The 18,260-nt window shown below is 49.7% G+C and overlaps 1 protein-coding gene across 1 annotated transcript in view; it reads left to right on the top strand.

Moving 5' to 3' along the window:
* LOC136006083 (hydrocephalus-inducing protein homolog) overlaps nucleotides 1-18,260 on the top strand; it is a 107,122-nt gene that overhangs the window by 54,729 nt on the left and 34,133 nt on the right. Inside the window, exons 23-42 of the mRNA XM_065664102.1 lie at nucleotides 756-948; nucleotides 2,916-3,032; nucleotides 3,731-3,940; nucleotides 4,791-4,928; nucleotides 6,108-6,285; nucleotides 6,774-6,904; nucleotides 7,628-7,761; nucleotides 8,763-8,899; nucleotides 9,690-9,817; nucleotides 9,905-10,096; nucleotides 10,482-10,631; nucleotides 11,721-11,960; nucleotides 12,238-12,406; nucleotides 12,885-13,076; nucleotides 13,912-14,082; nucleotides 14,742-14,915; nucleotides 16,033-16,244; nucleotides 16,687-16,839; nucleotides 17,126-17,309; nucleotides 17,784-17,925. Of these exons, the coding sequence (XP_065520174.1) occupies nucleotides 756-948; nucleotides 2,916-3,032; nucleotides 3,731-3,940; nucleotides 4,791-4,928; nucleotides 6,108-6,285; nucleotides 6,774-6,904; nucleotides 7,628-7,761; nucleotides 8,763-8,899; nucleotides 9,690-9,817; nucleotides 9,905-10,096; nucleotides 10,482-10,631; nucleotides 11,721-11,960; nucleotides 12,238-12,406; nucleotides 12,885-13,076; nucleotides 13,912-14,082; nucleotides 14,742-14,915; nucleotides 16,033-16,244; nucleotides 16,687-16,839; nucleotides 17,126-17,309; nucleotides 17,784-17,925 (3,345 nt within the window). The remainder of the gene's footprint in view (nucleotides 1-755; nucleotides 949-2,915; nucleotides 3,033-3,730; nucleotides 3,941-4,790; nucleotides 4,929-6,107; nucleotides 6,286-6,773; nucleotides 6,905-7,627; nucleotides 7,762-8,762; nucleotides 8,900-9,689; nucleotides 9,818-9,904; nucleotides 10,097-10,481; nucleotides 10,632-11,720; nucleotides 11,961-12,237; nucleotides 12,407-12,884; nucleotides 13,077-13,911; nucleotides 14,083-14,741; nucleotides 14,916-16,032; nucleotides 16,245-16,686; nucleotides 16,840-17,125; nucleotides 17,310-17,783; nucleotides 17,926-18,260) is intronic.

The following is an 18,260-nucleotide window of genomic DNA, read 5'->3' as shown; positions in this document are numbered from 1 at the left end:
GACCAAAGCTTCTTTCTGCAAAGTACCAGTAGCTGCTGCTTTGGTGCTCATCAGAGATTAAAGGGCTGTTTAATTGTGAGTCTCTGCCTGGAGCTGCTTGACATGTCTTTCTGTGTTGCCTTGCATGTGCATCCTGCGCTGGGCTCTATGGTGCCCCTACATGGTGCTGGGCTCTGTTGGGGTCAGGCCACAGCAGGCTGCGGGCTCTATCCTTCCTCCTGCCTGATGGCCCTTGGAAAAAGCCATGGGCATCACAACTTGCTTGTACTAACCTGCAGCTGTGGGTGATTGTCAGGGGAAATGTTCAAGGTAAATACTTAGTAGAGCTGCAAACTGTCTTGCTTTGGGTCTCTGGGTACGGTCTGCGACAGCGGGTACTTTCAGGAGGGCACTGGTGAGTCAGTACTGGCTCATCACGGTCTGGATCTGACCGTTTGTGTCTCAGTCTCACCTTTTTGCACTTTTTCCTTTCCTGGTGTGCTTTCTGCCCCCCGACAAGGCATTCAGCTCTGTCCTTTTTAGTTCCTTATTGCAACCAGTTCCCAGCTGCCTGCACCACTGCTATACCAGCATCATCCCTAGGCACCCCCAAGTGCTGGCCCACTCCATCCTGGTTTTGGAGCTCCTGGGTCAGACCAATTGCTGAGCTCACACCACCAGTGCCCACAGGGACCACATCCTGCCGAGGAGCTGCTCATGCAGGCTTCCTTACCTCCCACTGCATGTCCATGATTGAAGTTATGTTATTTTTCCAGGTACAGCCCTCCAACATCTAAATTTTTCATTGAACCCCAACCACTGAAGGAGAAGGGAACCTCCTTGGAGCACTCAGCATCTTCAGAGAGCAGCTCCAGGAGTGGAAGTATAGAGGAGCCAGCTGAAGCCCTAGGAGCAGTGGGAGATCTCATCCAAGTGCCAGCACATGCAGATAACTCCCTGGAAGCAAAGGTAGATTTTCTTGTACACCTCTCACTTGTGCTGCATCCCCCAGCTTCCCTCCCAAGAGCTGTGCTTGTGCCAACCTCCCTTTTGCTGCCCTGAGAGCTGGCTGGGCAGCAGGGCCAGTGGCTGGGCATGAGTCTTCAAGGGAGGAGAAATTCACAGAATAGTTTTGCTTGGAGAAGCCCACTCAGATCCTACTGACCTGTGTTGAGTTTGGGGTTGGGTTTTTTTTTTTTGTTTGGGGTTTTTTTTTTTTTTTTGCTTGTTTGGGGTTTTTTTTTTTGGCTTTTACAGTATAAAACGGGCTTTTGTCTGCATTGTGATGTGAAAGCTTCCAGTTTCCTTCCTGTATCAAGCTCTGCCAGGTACTAATCTCCATGTCCAATCTTCTCACCCCCAGTGAGAGCCACCCATTTTCACGTCTTTGCATTCACCTGAGACCCAGTATTGCAGCAACAGCCACAGAGCTATCTTTTATAAAATAAGACTCTGTAAAGTCACTGTCTCTTCCTCCCTCTTCCTCCTAGCATGGCCTTTGGAAAATGGTCTTTGATCTGCTGACCTTTCCTGGTGAGCCTTGGTGCTTTAGAGCTTGACCTTGATGCTAGTGGGAGCTGATGCCTTGTACGACATCTTGTAGGAAAGAAACTGCTTCTGGGGCAATAAAAAAGGATGCAAGAAATCATGGGAGGTTCTGAAAGTGCCAATGTTGGCATTAAGTTCTAGGAGAGGGGTTTCACCTGCTCACCTCCAAATATCAGTCATTTTAGCATTATAAGTCTGCACATATTTTCTGAATCAAGAAAAAATGATACCATGTAGATGTAAAGAATAGTGTGGCTGACTGTTTTCAGATAGAAGCATGAAATCATCTTCATTTCCTGCTTTGTTGCCATGTATGCACAAATAAAGCAGGGAAATTCAAGTGTATATGGCTAAGTAGGATCTGAAAGCACTTCAAAGGATACATCCGGATTGCAGCTTCATCTTCTCTTTATGTCACTGTATCAAGGCAATATCCATATAACCTCCCTGGGGAGATGGGAGACCATAGGCCTGGAAAAGATGTGAGCTAGCACCTTTGGGAATATATACTTAGTAAAACTTTGCTAGGTTTGAAAATGTGGAGATGACAGAAAGAGCATTGAAGCATGAGAAGACTCACCCCTCCCCAGTGCTTTATCTGCTTGGGGAGATGTAGCCTTTGATTAGGTCTAAAGATGTCCCGTAAATATTCTTGCAGACTTTGCTGATGTCAAAGCCCCAGCACAAAGCACTTTTTTACTGAAGAAGCAAGTATTTTTTGACTATAAGAGAATCACAAAGCACTTGCTTATAAACTATGAGTCAGAAGCCCAGGGACAAGCTTCCCTTTGAAAGATGGCAACTCTGAGGTAAAAAACCAGCTCTCAAGGGCTGCAAGACATAAAAACATCTCTGTCTTCTTCAAGAAGGTGTCATTTGAGAAGAATTCCCTGTTGGAGATCCTCAGCTCTCCAGCACTGAGGAACGTATGAGATGAAACTTGAGCACTGTCTGAAACTGGATAGTTGTGCCAAGCACTTCCTAAGTCCTTATTTTCCTGGGTTTGATACTTCTCACTTGCAATTATGTTCCTGTTTTTGTCATGGAGAAACTAACCTGTCCAGCCATGGGGGTTTTGGGTGTGTTCCTCGGGCAGGAGTGAGTGAAACTGGGCTGGCACAAGCGTGCAAAATGCCCTCGAGGTCTCTGCCAGGACTGAGCGCTGGGTACACCTAGGTTTCTCATGTGAGTTTGCATGTAGGAAGTATAAATGGAACCCATGTCTTATCTGTGGATGGGCTTGGACCTACACTCAACTGATGGCGTGGATTTTCACCTAGGTCCCATCTCGGCTGCACCTGGCTTGGTGGGGTGGTGGAGCCTGCAGCAGAGTGATCTTACTCAGACCAGCCAGCTGCTTACTGCAGCCCATGATGCTTGTTTTCCAGCTGCTGCCGTCCACTGCTGAGGAACTGGAAGGTGCTGCAGATACTCTGAGACCAGTGGAGATCAAGGAATTGGTCCAGTTCATGGAGATGGAGCCCCTTGCCTTGGGAGTGGAGGAGGTAAGTGGGAATCTGTCTTGCTTTCACGTTTCCAGTGTGGCAAACAGTGATGTAGACATCACTCACACTGGTGGCCCTCTGCAGTGCTCACAGAGTGGGTTCACATCCCTCCAGGTGCATCGCATGGAAGTGCTGAGGTTATTGGAGAGGCCATGTGGGACATGTCGTAGGGCTGACCAAGGACGCCTCCTGTGTAGCACCTATGGAAGGCATTATTTGTCTTGTTACTCATCAAGTGGGCAGTAGAAAATTTCTGCAGTAGCTTTTGCTGTAGCATCTCAAGAGAGCGGGACACAACTCAGAGGGAGATTGGAAAGCACCAGGAGTCAGATGAGCTGGGCTGGACCCAGCCCCCAGCTCCACGGGCTCACACCTCCCAGTCTTGTGGTTTTCTGAAGGCAGTAAAAAGTGTTTTTAAAGGCAAGTTCTGCAACAGAAAGAATTTCTTGCGGCCAGGAGACGTCACATATTATTTTAATGTAGTGTATTAATTAATGCATTCATTAGTGAGTATGCAAGAAGATTTTTCCCCTGGTCCCTCCATTTTAAGTGGAATGGATGCAGGCTGATATTAGAATGATTTTTGCCTGTGTTTGAGGAAGAGGCCACTCCAGCCATGTCTGTACTTTGCTCCATGCCATGGCTACTCTTCTGCATCAACTAACCCATGCTCGACATCTCTCCTGTGCTGCCTCCAGGTTTTTGATGTCCTGCCGCTGTATGGTGATCTGCAGCCCGGTGAGAGCCAGGAGGTCAGATTCACCTTCTTTGGCCATGCAAACGTCATCGCCCGTGTCACGGCGCTCTGCAGGGTAGAGGGAGGCCCAAGCTATGAGGTGATGCTGAGTGGGGAGGCTTCGCTTATCAGCTACTTCCTAGACATCACAGAGATCAACTGCGGGCTACAGGTACCACACACTTCTCTTGGCAGAGGTCCTTGTCTCAAAACTGTCACTGGTGGGTTCCTGCCCACATAGGCCTAGGGCTCTCTCCCCTGAAAAGGGGACCTTTTGCCGGTTCTGTGGCTTGGAAGTCCAACTTTTGAGTGGTATGCCCTGCCTTCTAGCTGGTTTTTTAATGACCATTGCTGCTCCAGCAATAAAGTTGGGAATTCTTCCTCTTCAAGGTAATTGATGCTGCCTTTTGGGGCATCCATTGCTGATCCACTCCTGAAGCTGGAGGTCCAAGGAGATGATCTCTTTTAATGCTCTTGATTAATCAATAAAATAAATGAGGGAGGAAGTTAACTTGGCTTCCAGTCACTGGAGAGAATGTCCCAGACCAATCCCCACTTTACTTCTTTTCAATTAAAAACCACACAGATATTTCCAGCTGTTGGCCCTGTATGTGTTGCCCTGTCTCTGTCCCTTTTTGCTTGTATTTTGCTTACAAATACTTGTGTGCAGGTGCCTTTTCTTCTGAAATTCCTTGATGCCTCCTTCTTTGTTTCAGCTAGCCCCTAGATGACATCCTCAAGTGCAAAGGGCTTTTATCCCCTGGTTTATTTATTACTGAACTTTACATGGTTGTTACTGCACCTCTGCATGCTGCTATAACCATCTGTTCTTATGTAGGGCTAAGAGGTACCCTGTTGCTGCAGATTCTCCAGGTTAACCCAGGAGAAGCAAGTGTCCATTTCTCCTCTGCACTCCCTGCTTCTGTGCTGTGTTCATTTACTTTGAACGCAGCAAAAGAGGAAGGAGATTCCCAGCAGCAAACCTGTGTCTGTAACTTCCTGTTCCTCTGTCCTCTTTTCAGCTGTTTAATGAAGTCATCAAAGCAGAGGTCACCCTGCACAACAACGGGAAGCTGGGATTCACCTTTGTAGTGCTGAGCCCAAGCACAGCCACTGCAGCCAGCCCTCTGCCTGGCGTGCCCCTGGTGGTGCCCAGCACAGTGAGTACCAAAAGGGATTAACCCTGGCCCTGTATCAGGCTGCCAGGAGAGGGTAATAGGTAAAAAAAGGGGGAAAGGAAAAAAGACAAACATAAAACAAGCCAGGAGAGATGGGGCTGTGAGCAATTGCTGCTTGGGGCAGAGAAGGTCAAGCGATTGCAGTCCTAATAGACTCCTTTAATGGCCTTGGCTGGCAGGGGGCTCTGCTGTCGTACAGCAACCACTAGCAGTAGGCATGAGGTGCTATGGGAGCAATTCAGACACCAACCGCTGAGCTCTTGGTTATGTGGCATTGGAGCTGGACAGTGCTGGTTCTTAAGAGGGTCTCCTTACCTAGGCTGTGTGATCAGAATGGACTTATTCCTTGTCCCTGCCTGTAACAAACACTGCCTGCCCCTGCCAGCACTAAGCAGCACTTAAATACTCTCTTGCTTGGGCATGAAGTTCCTTTTCCAGAAATTGTAACAGCCCTTGTGCTGGTCTGTCACTCCTTCAGCTTTGCTGCTCTGCTTTGCTTTTTTCTGCTCAGCTTTGGGCAATGAGTGGGCCAGGGAGGAGCAAGGCTGGGATGGCAATGAGAAAGAATTTGCAGCATCCCAGCTTCTCAGTCCTGAACTGGCTGTCTGAACTGAAGCAGTGTTCCTATCTTTATCCCCTTCTGCAATCAGAAGAGGAAGCTAAATGGCCAAATGGCTTTCGGGATAGACTCCTGTGCCCTTGGAGTAGCCACACAGTCAGGAGATGTTTGGTTGGGATCATTAATAATGTCTCAGGCCCTTCTACACCTGCCTGGGAACCACTGGTGTGCTTGACAGGAGCTGCTGGCCCTGCTGAGAGCACAGGCTCTTCACTCATCTCCCATAGTGGCTGGTAAAAGAGCTTTTGTTTATTCTGTGTGGCTCTTGATAGCAGAGGCTAAACCCCATCAGCAGAAAAGCTGTGTTCATGCTGAGCAAAGGGCAGGCTGCACTGCAGGAGTACAGCCTTTTGAGCCCTCTGAAGGATACACTTCATCCTGTTGTAGGAGATCAGAGCTTTTGGGTACAGGAAGGCTAGAATGTGGTGACGTCTGACATTTACATATGAGAGCCTGTCTTGTCTTCTCAGCATGTCTATCATCTGAGCCATCCCTCCAGCAAACCCTCTTTGATGCATTTCCTCTTATCCTGTGTCCTGCAGGGTTACATTGGACCTGGCAAGGAGCAAATGCTGAAAGTCTATTACCTGCCAGGGGTGCCTGGAGTCTTCTACGGGAATTTCCAGATCCAAGTGGGTCACCTGGAACCAGAAGAAATCTCCCTGAAAGGAGAAGGTACCTTTCCTAGAATCCACCTGGACCTGCCCAGGAACATCAAAGGTGAGCACTATCTGTCTGCTCCCCAGGAAAGTCCCCTGTTTTTTCCCCCATGTCATATAACCATAGCAGCAGCAGCTCTTACCCACCTCCACCAGGCCTGGAGGTTGCTTCTTGAGTCTCTGGCAAATGAGCCCATGTGGGCTTTGCCTCAGGAACTATCCCGCAGAAGCTTGCTAGCCTATCTGTCAGAGGCCTGGAAAGATGATGGTTAGACAGAAAAGCTTGGGAAATCTGTAATAGAGGCTGGCTGGGATTTTGGCAGGGTTGGATTTGTATCACATTGCAGGAGATGAGGTGCTCCTATGTGGGGAGAAAGATGGTGGGGGGTGAGTATCAGTATTTGGAGCAGAGCAACAGCATCGTTTTTCATAGATTACTTGAAGAGTTTGTTTCTGGGAGAGGCCAGCATCAGGGCAATAGGGCTTCCCAGTTTAAATGGGAATGGCACTAGGCCCATGCTCCTATTTATGGATGTTTTCTTTCTTCAGGAAACGAAAAATATGAGAAGATTCTCAAAGAGGTGAAAGAGAAGATGGAAAAAGCCAGCCAGCAAGATGAAGCAGTTGTTCTGGAGGAGGCTGTGGCAGCAGAGCCAGCCACAGACAACTCAGGCACTGTGGTGAGAGCAGTTGCTGCCCCACTGGCACATGCCACCTTCCCCCCGTGTCACTAGAGCCCCTTGCACTCCACAGCAGGCTTCCGAGGGCTCTGCAGGCCCTTGGGACCTCCCTGCCCACCACTGGCCATGGTCTGTGTGAGCTCAGCATTGCTCCAAGGGCTGCCCACCTCTCAGAGTCGTCCCTCCCAGAGGTGCGTCAACTTCCTGACTACCCCAGGGACAGATCCTGAAGGTGGTGCTCAAGCAATTGAATTTATGGTACTTTGAAAGACGTGCAGATCATTGCTGGGGTGTTTGTTGCTCACAACACAAGCCCTGCCAGGTTTAGAGAGCTTAAAAACAGCAGTCTGACTGTGCCCTGGGGCTGTTCTGTCAGTGTTTGTTTCCATGAGATGCCAGCTTTATTGCGGTTCCCTTTTTCAAGAGAGCTTTTGTCCAAGCTGCTTTGTCATTGGCTGAGAGTAGGCAAATACTTGGAGCTCTGAAAGGTTCCTTGGCTTGTCTCTATGTTTAGCCGGATCAACTTTTATAACTGGGCAGGTGGAGATGCTGGAGTTCATTTCTCTTGAGATAAAGTGCTGACTAAGAGAGCAGGTGTCACAGACACTGAGCAGTGAAACAGGAGGACTTCCATCATCCCTCTCAAAAGCAGGGTGGAATCCTCCATAGACAAGCAGAGTCCTTGGGTATAACTGTTGCTAACCAGCCACTGTCTTTCTTCAGTTGGATGCTCAGCTACAGATGCAGATGGAGCAGATGTTGATAGAGGAACATGCACTGGAACAGCAGAAATCTGTCACCTCCAGTTCCCCAGAGGAGACTGCTTTTGATCAGCGTGCACGTCAGAGGCTTCTCAAGTTAGTAGGGACTCCTCTATTCTATCTCCTGGTGCCCTGAGGGTAACACCCAGCAGTGCAGCCCTGCTCCTGAGACTTCCTTGTGTCTATAGAGCTGGGAATAGCAGGGGACTTCAGAAAGGCTCTGAGCCCCGTAATTTTTACGTGCTCCCTGTGAGCAGCTCAGTGTCCTCACTTCCACAGTGCCACTTCCACAGTTGCTGGGTTCTGTTCTTGGAGCTGAGGGGGTCCAGTGCAGACTGTCTAGGCAGCACGGCTACCATCCCTGCTGGCCAGCTCTCAAAGAGGCTACTCAAAGCTGGCGTCTTTGTTCCAACTAAGAGACTGCACTAAGCAAAAAGAGCAGGGAATCACACAGGCTGACAAACCCTTGACAAACCCTAAAATCAGGTGGCTTGAAAGCTGTGGGACTGCAGAGCTTACCCAGGTAAATTGGCCCTTCCCTTTGCTCTTTGATGATAAGGCATGAGCACAGTATGTTCCAGTTCAGGACGAAGATGCTTTGCAAAGCAGATCATGTAGGTGCTTTCCCAAGGGAGGTTGCTTTGGAAAAGGACCTTCCCATGAATTTTGTAGGTGTCGATTACTGCATTCACCAGTGCTGCTTTGGGGACAGATCTGGTTGCTGAGCAGTGAAGATTTCCCATGTAGGCAAATCTTATGATGAGGTCCTGGGCTGAGCACCAGGCTTAGCAATCTCACTGAGACCAGTGGAGGTCCAGTGGACTTAACTACAGTGGGTTTCCATAGCAGAGGAACTGTGTCCAGTATACATTTAAAAGTAATTTTACTATGAAGTCCCATTGGTAGCTGATAAAACCTAGGACCTTCACTCCCCATGACCTAGTCTTATTACCAGGTTGTCAGACCTTGGGTTTTATGGGCTTGAGTTGAGTTTTTACAGCAGTGAATACAGAAATATCCACTGTATTTGCATCTTCCACCCTCTTGGAAACGTAGCCAGGCTGTGTTTTAAGGACTCTTCTTACTCCTGCTTTCAGAGCTGAGCTGCCTGAGTATATCCTGGACTTTGGCTACATCATTCTTGGTAACATCCACATGCACATTGTGAAGATCACCAACACTGGGCACTTCCCTGTGTCCTTCCACATCAATGGACATGTCCTGCATGACACAGGTAGCCTGTGCTAGAGAGACTTCATGTGGGCTTGAAGGAGCTGTCTGACAGACTAGCTTAAGGCACTGGACATGGGGAGTGTGTTGAGTGATTTCTTGTATAGCTTTTTCCACCTTAGTACCTCTCGCTAGGTGCTTTAGAGCCTGAATTCTGGCCAGCAGTGCCCAGAGACCTGGTCTGCCTGTGGCTGTCCTAAAATTTCATTGCAGGGGCTATATGGCGGATGACCTTGGTCACCTCTCAGCATCTTCTGCTCTTCGCTGCTGTGAGCATCATCTGAGTTTCTTTGCGCACTTTGTGGGCTTGTGTTGCAAACAGATGGGACCCTTTGTGGTTTGCAAGTCCTTTGTTTAGAGTTCATAATGTCATAGCACTTATGTTCAGCCTTAACTGAGAAAACAGCCTGTGAGATCCACTGATATATCAAAATAGGCTTCCAAAACAGGCCTTCAGATAAAGTTGCAATTCCATTGAACAGTAACTTGATGTCTTGGAGAGGTGGTCAGGTGTCTCCTCTAAGTTGTTGTCCAGGGAGCACCACAGCAAGTGGTCTCTTAGTTGGATGCCTCATAAAGGAATTGCTGGTGCTCCTCAACTGATATGTTACTACATGAACCTTGAATTTTGGCTGTGAAAACCCTTTCTCTGTGAGTGGTGACAAGGGAGAAAGAGCAGCAGGTTTCTCTGGAGATGCAAAGGGGACTTTCACAGAGCTGACAGCCAGGACATCTATATGGCCTTAACATGTTTTCTGTTGCTTACATATCTCAGCTTTTTTCATCTGTTCAAGGATTCAGCGTGGGGCTGAACCGTGTGAAGCACCTGCCCTGCTGTGAGACTGAGACATTCGAAGTGCGCTTCGACCCACAAAGTGCCAACCTGCCGCTGGGAGAAGTGGACGTGCTCCTGCCCATCAAGGTACTACAACTTTGGGGACAGGGAGCAGGTTGGGCACAGCAGCAGATGTCACCTGGTCTCTGAACTGGATGCTCTGTCCTTCACTAGGTCACAGGAGGCCCCACGTTTCACATCCGCCTCCGTGCCAATGTTGCTGTACCATCCATCTGCCTCTCCAGGGACAGACTGGAATTCTCCGCTGTCCAGCATGGACAGTGCCAGGAAGAAACTGTCCAGCTCCACAATCAGCTCCAGATACCCTGTAAATGGTTCATCACCATGAAACAGTCTGTTGAGAAGGTAAAGCACAGACAGTGTTTAACACATGACTTCTTGGTTGGGTTTTCTTTGCTTCTCTTGCCTTTTCTGCCTCCGGGACTGCCTTGGGCTGCAGCTTGTTTGTGGCGGCCTTTGAGGACAGAAATCAAGGCTGATTCTCTTTGCTGTTCATTAGCTGATGCTTCACTTCTCTGCTACCTTCACCCACTCCTTCTCTGAGGACAGTGCCTCCCCAACTGCCTGGCCTGCCTACATGTTTTCCCTCCAGTTCTAGGCTGTGGTGGCCACATCTGGTTTGGGTGTGAGATGCTCTTAGCACCTTGACATTATCTCAGAGCACTGCAGCCAGAGAGGGTGTGTCCTCACAGACCAAGGAGGCCTCACACGACTGGTTTCTGTGCTCCAGGTGGACAAACATTTGCCAGTAGGACTGCATCAGAAGCTGCCTCAGAAGTTGAAGGCTGAGCCCTGTGTCTTTGAGGTGACGCCGTTGGCTGGAACCCTCGCTCCAGGGCAGCGATGTAACGTGCAAGTCAGGTTTTCACCCATAGAAGAGGTGAGATTGGCAGGTGTCACCCTCAGGAGGTCTGGCAAGGGCAGCATGGTCAGGATAGCCCAGCACAGGGAGCAAGAGATGAGGCCTGCCTCCACACAGAGATTTTGATAAACCCTGTACCCATTGTGCCTCAGTTTCCCCTGCAGCAACTGTTCTGAGAGGCACTCTGAAATCCCCATGGGGAGCTTACCAGAGAGCATCGGGGTACTGCATGTGGCTCCTCTCAGCAGATGGGGGAAATCTTCCCATTTCCCATCATCTTCCCCCCTTATGTGGGCCTATTTGCAGGCTGCAAGACTCTGGTGCAGTGCATCTGGCATGCTCACAAGGGATATCTCTGCAAGGGCCAGTCTAGGCTAATCCTGCTGCTGATACCAGCAAACAAAGCAGCCTTCAGACACCTTCCTGGCTATGGCAAGACTGTCAGAATACCTATAGCAGTATTCTGCCAGCAGTTCCTGTGCCTCTGACCCAGCTTGCTGCATGTTCCCATACAGTCTGGGAGTCAGCTTAAATGATGGAGCATTCCCAAAGACGAATTTGCTTGTGGCCACTGCGACCTGGAAATTGACAGTGTGTAACAGTATGGACACAAGTGCTTCCATGCCTGGGAACAGTCCCAGGGATCTTTTAATTGCTAATAGAGATGAACTGTCTTGTGTCTGGCTTTGACCGGAGCCAAACACTGGGCAGAGAAGACAACCATTATTTCTAGCCAGTGAGAGCTCATCTGCCTCTTTCATATAGCTGATGTTTGCCTGATGCAGCAGTCCAGGACTGTGTCTGGGCAATGTAACCCTGAGGACCTTTCTCATTAACATTACGGTCCCTCATGATGAGGTAAAAACATCTGATAGACCATTTTAGATCCATCTGATGCCTAAATATCCAGTTACACTTCACACCAGGACTCATCCCAGTTACTCAGAGCCAGCATGCAGATGCTGTAGCCTGTGCTATAAGTAAATACCTGTTTTCCGTTCACCTCAGAGGTACTGATAACACTTCTGACCTTGGGGCAAAGGTTGAATTGGAGGCTCTGTCACCTGGGACTTCATGAAGGAGCTTTCTGCACTTCTCTCTTTGCAGAAGACCTACAGAAGTGAGATGAAGATTAACATTTGCCAAAACAGCAAGCACCTCCAGCTGCAGGTGCTGGGACATGGTCTGGAACCACGTCTGGAGTTCAGCCCCCCAGTACTCGAGCTGGGACCATTGCTGCCATACAGCTGTGGGGTGGAGGGGACAGTGGTGGTGAAGAACCCGTGTCAGTTCCCCATTGAGTTTTACTCACTGGAGTTCGATGAGCAGTACCTCGCTGAGGAGGAGGTGAGAGGGAAGGTCTGGTCCCCATGTGCCTGCTCCCATAGCTTCACAGGGCTCTAGCATTCTCAGGCTTCTGCCAGGGATATGGGGGCAGTCCGCAGTGCAAAGCCTGGTGACATTTCAGGGTTAGCCAGCATTGCTGGCAGGCTGTAGAGGGGCTTGGATAGTCAGTGTTGTTGGGAGGAAGGAATGAGAAAGGAGATAGGTTGGTTGGGGAGTCTGTTCATGTGATGAAGGTCAAGAAATGCATCCTGTATATGGTTACTCCTTATGCACACAGATCTTGCGGATGCTGAAGGATTACAATTGTCACAACACCTTGTTGCTGCCTCCACGTGCCCCGGGTGAGAGTTTACCCCCAGAGGTGCTAGAGTACTGTGAGGAGCAGAAGAGACTGCAGGATGAGCAGGAAAAGTCCAAGACTGGGGAACCAGCAGGCCAGGACAATGGTGAGGGTTTGATATTGGCTGTCCTGAGTGTGGACACAGCAGACTTCATTATCCATAGAAAGTCTGTGCTTTCGTCAGCTGCTTGTTGCCCAGCTTGATGGAGGAATTCCTGGATGAATGTCTGTGGCTTGTAACACACAGCCTCTCAGCCCTGAGTGCAGCCAAAGCAAGCTTGTATCTGTCTGTTGTAGACTGTGTCCCTCAACCACAAAGAGCAGGATTGGACAAGTTCTTCAGCTAGTAGGGCCAGGTCTAATATCTCTAGCTATTTTCTACTAACTCCTTCTCAGCAGCAAAAGCACAAGCTCAAAATTCCCTGAGGGTAGAGACAGCCTGGACAGGCTTCTCAGTGCCTCAGAGTTTCCCTCCTTGGGGAATTTTCCACCTTTGGCATGTGGCTGTGCAAAGTGCTGAAGGGCAAAGAGCAGATTGCCAGGCCGTGTTCACCCTCTTCTTTTCTCCCTGTGTTCTTCCTCAGCAAACACTGAAGATGTACGGTTCCCGTCAGATCAAGGAGGAAAACACTCTGCTGGGATTATTCACACCAGCTCAACTCGTAGCTCAGTTGTTCCCTTCTCCATTTTTGATGAAAGCCAGTCCAACAAGGTGGACTCTAAATCTGTCTGTGGAGAAGAGAAGGAGGAAGGTGTTGAGAGAAGACACAGGACAGGTAATAGCCTTAAGCTCTTCACCTCTTTTATGTTCATTGTGGCAAAAGGGCCTAAGTGGAGGATTTTGGTGTCATCTGCATCCTTTCACTGCAGGTTGGTACCATGTTTGCTTCTGTAGACCCTGAATCCGCTCTTGCAAATGAAGTCTGTAGGATCCTGAGAAGGGTCTGGGGCAGGGACGAGTGAGAGGACAGGGAGGTTTTCCCCGGTTTTGCCAAATAAGCACTTTGCGCCCAGAAGCTGCTAGGATCAGGCTGATGATATTCACTTCCCTGGGCAGTGCACTGCACCTTTTGTCCTACATGATATTGCAAGTGGCGATGGCTTTTGTTGACCTTCTAGGGTCAAAGGCAGGAGCTCTTTGTAAATGCTGTTATGGTGAATTCAGAGCCCAGCCAGATCTCCCCGTGTAAGGTGTAACATTCCTAAAGCATCCAGCTTTTGGATAATCGTTTCATCCCCAAATGGAGCCTCACCCCTAGGACTGTGAAATGTCCTGGGTCTGCCTGTCTCCCCTTAATCATCAGGACCCAGGACCAAACTCCCGTGAAGACCATGGTGACAGTTTATGGAAGAAGATTTGGTCTGGTCCCTTAAGGTACACTTGGATGCTCGTTCTCCCTCTTTCTGCCACCCCACTTGCAGGGGTGACAAGTAATCTGAACAGGCACCTTCACCAGCATTTAGGGCAGACCCTGATCTGCACAAACCGAAAGGAACCTTGGGTGTGACACAGGTGTCAGCAGTCTTCTCTCCCAGGATCTGAGGGGATTGGAAGGATGGTCAGGATCTAAGGTAGGCAGGTGACTGACTTTTCTATCTTGTTCTGCACAGCAGAGCATTGGCAAAGTGCCACCAGCAGCAAGGAGGCCACAGGAGAACTGGACAACAGCCCTGTCTTTAGGGCCATCGCCCGTCACCTCGGCATTGATACCTCTGCCGAAGGGTGTGCAGCCCAAAACCGCAGAGGGATTGTCATAATTGTCCATGGGGCACCCCTGACAGGTACTTGAGCCACAGGCCTTGGCTGCAAGGATGAGGGAGGGTGGAGGGGCAGGACAGAAGAAACATATTTTGTTGGACCATGGTGCTCAGTTGACCATTTGAAGTGAAGTGAGGTGAGCCATAGCTCTTCTGATACATGAAATGGTCACAGGCCTTTGCTGAGCTGGTGCAGGTGGTGTGGTTTATCTTGTGTCCATACAGTTAGGCTCTCATTCCCCCAAACAGGGTGGTCATGTTGCCGTTTCTTCATGAGACCACACTGCCTAGTTGTCCATGTTGCCTTATGGGAGCAGTCCCAGCCCATGCTGACCCCTAAACCATACCCGGACGTTGCACAAGACAGTTCTGACCAGCACTGGCTAGCAAATGATCTTGAGGGGTGGTGGATAGGGCTCAAAAAAATGTCCTGGCCCAGGCCTGAGGTCACCACAAGTGACAAAGTCCTCAGCTGAACATGAGGTGGAGATGATCCACCTGGTTCTAGAATTCAGTGTTTCTAACCATGTTCAAGTTGCTATCCTCACAGTCTCCCTAAAGAAAAGGGCACTTGTTTTCCAACTGTCCCTGAAACTGAAATCCTGTCTGGCGCTTTCCAAAGCCTGTCCCTGAACATGCCTCACAAGAAAGTGTCACTAAGCAGTCTTCCTCTCTCTCTCAAGGAAAGACAGCGGCAGCAGTTGCCCTGTCCAAGCGTTACGGTGCTGCCTGCTTGTCCATTGACGCTGTGGTGAAAGAAGCCATCTCGAGCAGGAGCAGCTTGGCAGGACTCCACGCCCGGGAGCTCTGCATCAAGGCTGCCATCGAGCAGAGCCAGCAGGAGACAGAGGGTGCTGGTAAGGAGAAGCGTGGGACCCAGAGCAGCACTTTGAAACCGCCCATGACCATCTACTTGTGCTTGCTCCACAAAAGAAGTTTGAAAGCCCTTGGGTCTCTTCAGGAACATGGATGCAGCATGTACAAATGCAGAACAATTTCTTAAAGCATCTCTGGTTATTAAAAAAAATAATAATATATATTTTAAGCACTCAGATGGGCACTTTTACTGCCTTTGGGTTCTTGGCGCATGTTGCTTTCTGTAAGAGAGGTGAAGCACACCCGTATCTTTCTCAAAGTTTTTGTATTTCCTCAAAGCTGAATCCAGCTTGCTCCTTGTGGCCCTCAGATAGAACTGCTGGTTACTTCAACAAGGAAAAAGCCCTTTGAAGTGGCTCATTAAGCACTAGATGACTGACTTAAGAGTATGGCTTCACTCGTAAGAGGAAGGGAAGAATAACCTCGCAGAGGAATTTCACATGAGACACATGCTGTATATAGCAGAGATTTCTCCAGAGGTTTCCCTATACACCCAGTCAGATCACATAGCTCATATGTGTTGAGCTGTGCTCCATGCAAGACTGCAGACTTCTTGGAAGGTTTTGGGGGCAGTTGGTGCTCCAGGCTCTGCAGGGTGAGGCCAGACCTTGGCCTGGGGAGTGAGGGAAGTTTTGCATTGCTTAGCTTTGAACCTGTCTGGGAGCTGAAGGAAGGTCTGGGATGGGGTTATCCCACCAGGAATTAGCTCCAGTGGAGATAACGGGGTGCGGCTGGGACAGGGCTGCATGTTACAGTCTCCAGGTGAGAATACAGGATGGGTGCAGGGTGGTCATGGAGGACGAATTCTTGGTTTGATCCATAGAGGAGCTACTGTGCAGTGTCACCTGCGTGCACATTTGCTATAGGAGGGACAAAGGGCTGTGCATTAAAAACTCTCTGGCTTTAAAATCCAGTACCAGACAGTGCTCTTTATCATGCTAATAATAGAATCTGGGCAGGAGCTGCCTCTGGAAGGCAGTGCTGCTGGTGCCCTGCAGGCTAGGGATGGGTGCTGTGTCTCTGGCAGAGTGCAGGGCTGTGCCCATTGAGGTAAAAGGGCTCTGCTTGCTCCCCACTGAGCCTCTGTCCTCTCCACAGGTCAAACTGCAGTGGTGTCCCTCAGCCCGCAGCTCCACACTGAGGCCACACACTGCCCAGGTGCAAGCCAGTCCAGCTCTGAGGGCAAATCCAGCCTGCAGCCTAATGGGCTGAATTCCCAAGGCCAGGCAAGCACTGCAGTGGGCAAGAAAAAGATGGATAGCCACACTTCCCAATCCCAGCAATGTGTAACGGATCCCACAATCTCCCAGGTGAAGTGTGATCTGCACTGGTTAATGCCTGTTGCCTTGAGAAATGAAGGAGCTGCTTACAGTGGAGGCTTCATGCTACCAAGAGCCTGGTGTGGTGATATAGAGCACAGAGCACCACATGCGCATGGCTCAGGGTGGGATTGAAACCTTGTGCTCTAGCAGAAAATCTCTACTGGGTCATAATGGTTTGTTGGTAGAGTGCAGTCCTGGATAACGTGGCTGCAGGGGGTGGGCAAAGCCGTGGGATGCTGCGCCTGGGGCTTGCAGGTTTGGGTCTCTGCTGGCCAAGGGATGTGCCCTCCAGGGTTGTCCCCTGGAGCTTCTGTCCTACAGTATTGTTCTAGTTTCCCACTAGTGAGAAACCCAGCTCCAGGCCCAGCAGTTGGAATTGTTTGGGGGTTTCCAAAGTGGTTTATTTTTCTTGTGGTGTTCAACATTGCAGGGCTCATCCAGTTCTCATCTCGCCTTTTCCCTTCCCTGCGTTGCTATGCAGCGATGGCTGAGCATTAATGGCAGCACAGCAGGAGAGCTGGGCTTCATGAGCTGCGTGCTGCCCGAGGACTTGCTGGTAGCCATCCTCTCTGAAAGGCTGCAGGTATGGCATGGGGGCAAAGAAGACATTCCGCCTACAGAGAGACAGGCAGCAAGGTGCTATTCAGATTGAAGGAGGTCTGTATCTGCTGTTCAGGATGTCCTGGGCTGCGTGCAGGGATCCTTAGGTGAAGCTGCAGATGCTATAAGTTGGCAGTGCACGGTGAAAGGTCAGAGTTCATCTGAGCTGCTGCCCTTGAACCACAATGTCTGGTGTCCTTTGACATTTGTGTTAATGACTAGCTGAGGGCCCAACATGTGCAATAGCTGACTTCCTGACTTTTTCACAGTTGAGTGACTGCTACCAGGGAGTGGTGTTTGATGGCCTGGAGACCCTCTTTGCGCACACCATAGCATCTGCTCTCCTCTGCCTTCTCAAAGCTGTTAGAAATCGGCCTCATATCTATTTTGTGAACCTGATTGAAGATTATGCTGCTTTTAAAGCCAGGGAGACAGCTGCAAAAGAGCAGGAAGGTGAGACTCTTCATCTCCATACCTCCCAGATCTTCTCTCTCAAAGCCCTCAGCCGTATCCATGTGTATCTGGGCTACCAGCAAAGCTTGTAAGTAATGTTTTTATTAATCCATGTTGTACCTCAGTGCAGCCAGTATTCAGCTCACTGTTGTTTAAATATAGCAGAGCTAAGGCTGTAATACTTACCTTAGCCTCTGACAGTGAAGCTTGGGTGCAAGTGCAAGCCGTTGTGGCTCAATAACTGTGGCTCAAAGCAGCCCATGGCACTGGTGCACATGAGCCAGGTAAGGCACAGGAACTCACTGACTGGCGACTGGGGGTTTATCTGCATTTTGGAGTGGCGATATGAGCTCCCCAGTATCTCCTGGCAGGATGATAGGCTGGGTTGGGCCAGAGCTGTGAATCCTCACAGCCTCCCCAGAACAGCAAAGCTCTGCTGGCAGTCACTAATGGTTTCTCCTCTGGTCTGTGCAGGACGGGAGCAGGAAGAAGCTGCCAGGAGGGAGAAAGCACATCTCTGGGAGATGGATGAGGATGAGTATGATGCCCTCACTGAGGAGCAGAAAACTCAGTTTAATAACAATATACGACAAGTCCAGCAAGAGAGGAAGAGGAGGTCTGTAAGCCTTGCATGGGTAACTCCCTAGGATAGTGTCCCTAAAGGGTTTGCCTGCTCTGGAGACCTTTGTTGAGCTCAAAGCTTGTGCTTCAGCATTTCATTCAGCCTAGGTTGAAGTTTGTTTCACTGGGAGGAGATTGCTGGGTCTGCTTTCAAATCACGATTTTCAGGACAGACAGCACAAGTTTCCCCTGGTCACAGCTGGGTTCTAGCAGGAAACCTGGTTGTTCGGAGCCAGGAGGGGAGTTACTGCAGCCTTTGCTTTGTGATTGATAGGATGTTTCTCAGTAAGAAGCAGCCGATGCTTAGGGAGGAGAAGGGCTGGGTAGGCC

The sequence above is a fragment of the Lathamus discolor genome, chromosome 1, assembly GCF_037157495.1.
Source record: "Lathamus discolor isolate bLatDis1 chromosome 1, bLatDis1.hap1, whole genome shotgun sequence".
Classification (NCBI taxonomy): Eukaryota; Metazoa; Chordata; class Aves; order Psittaciformes; family Psittacidae; genus Lathamus; species Lathamus discolor.
Note: the sequence above shows the minus strand (reverse complement) of the source record. Positions and strands in the feature narration are given on the sequence as shown.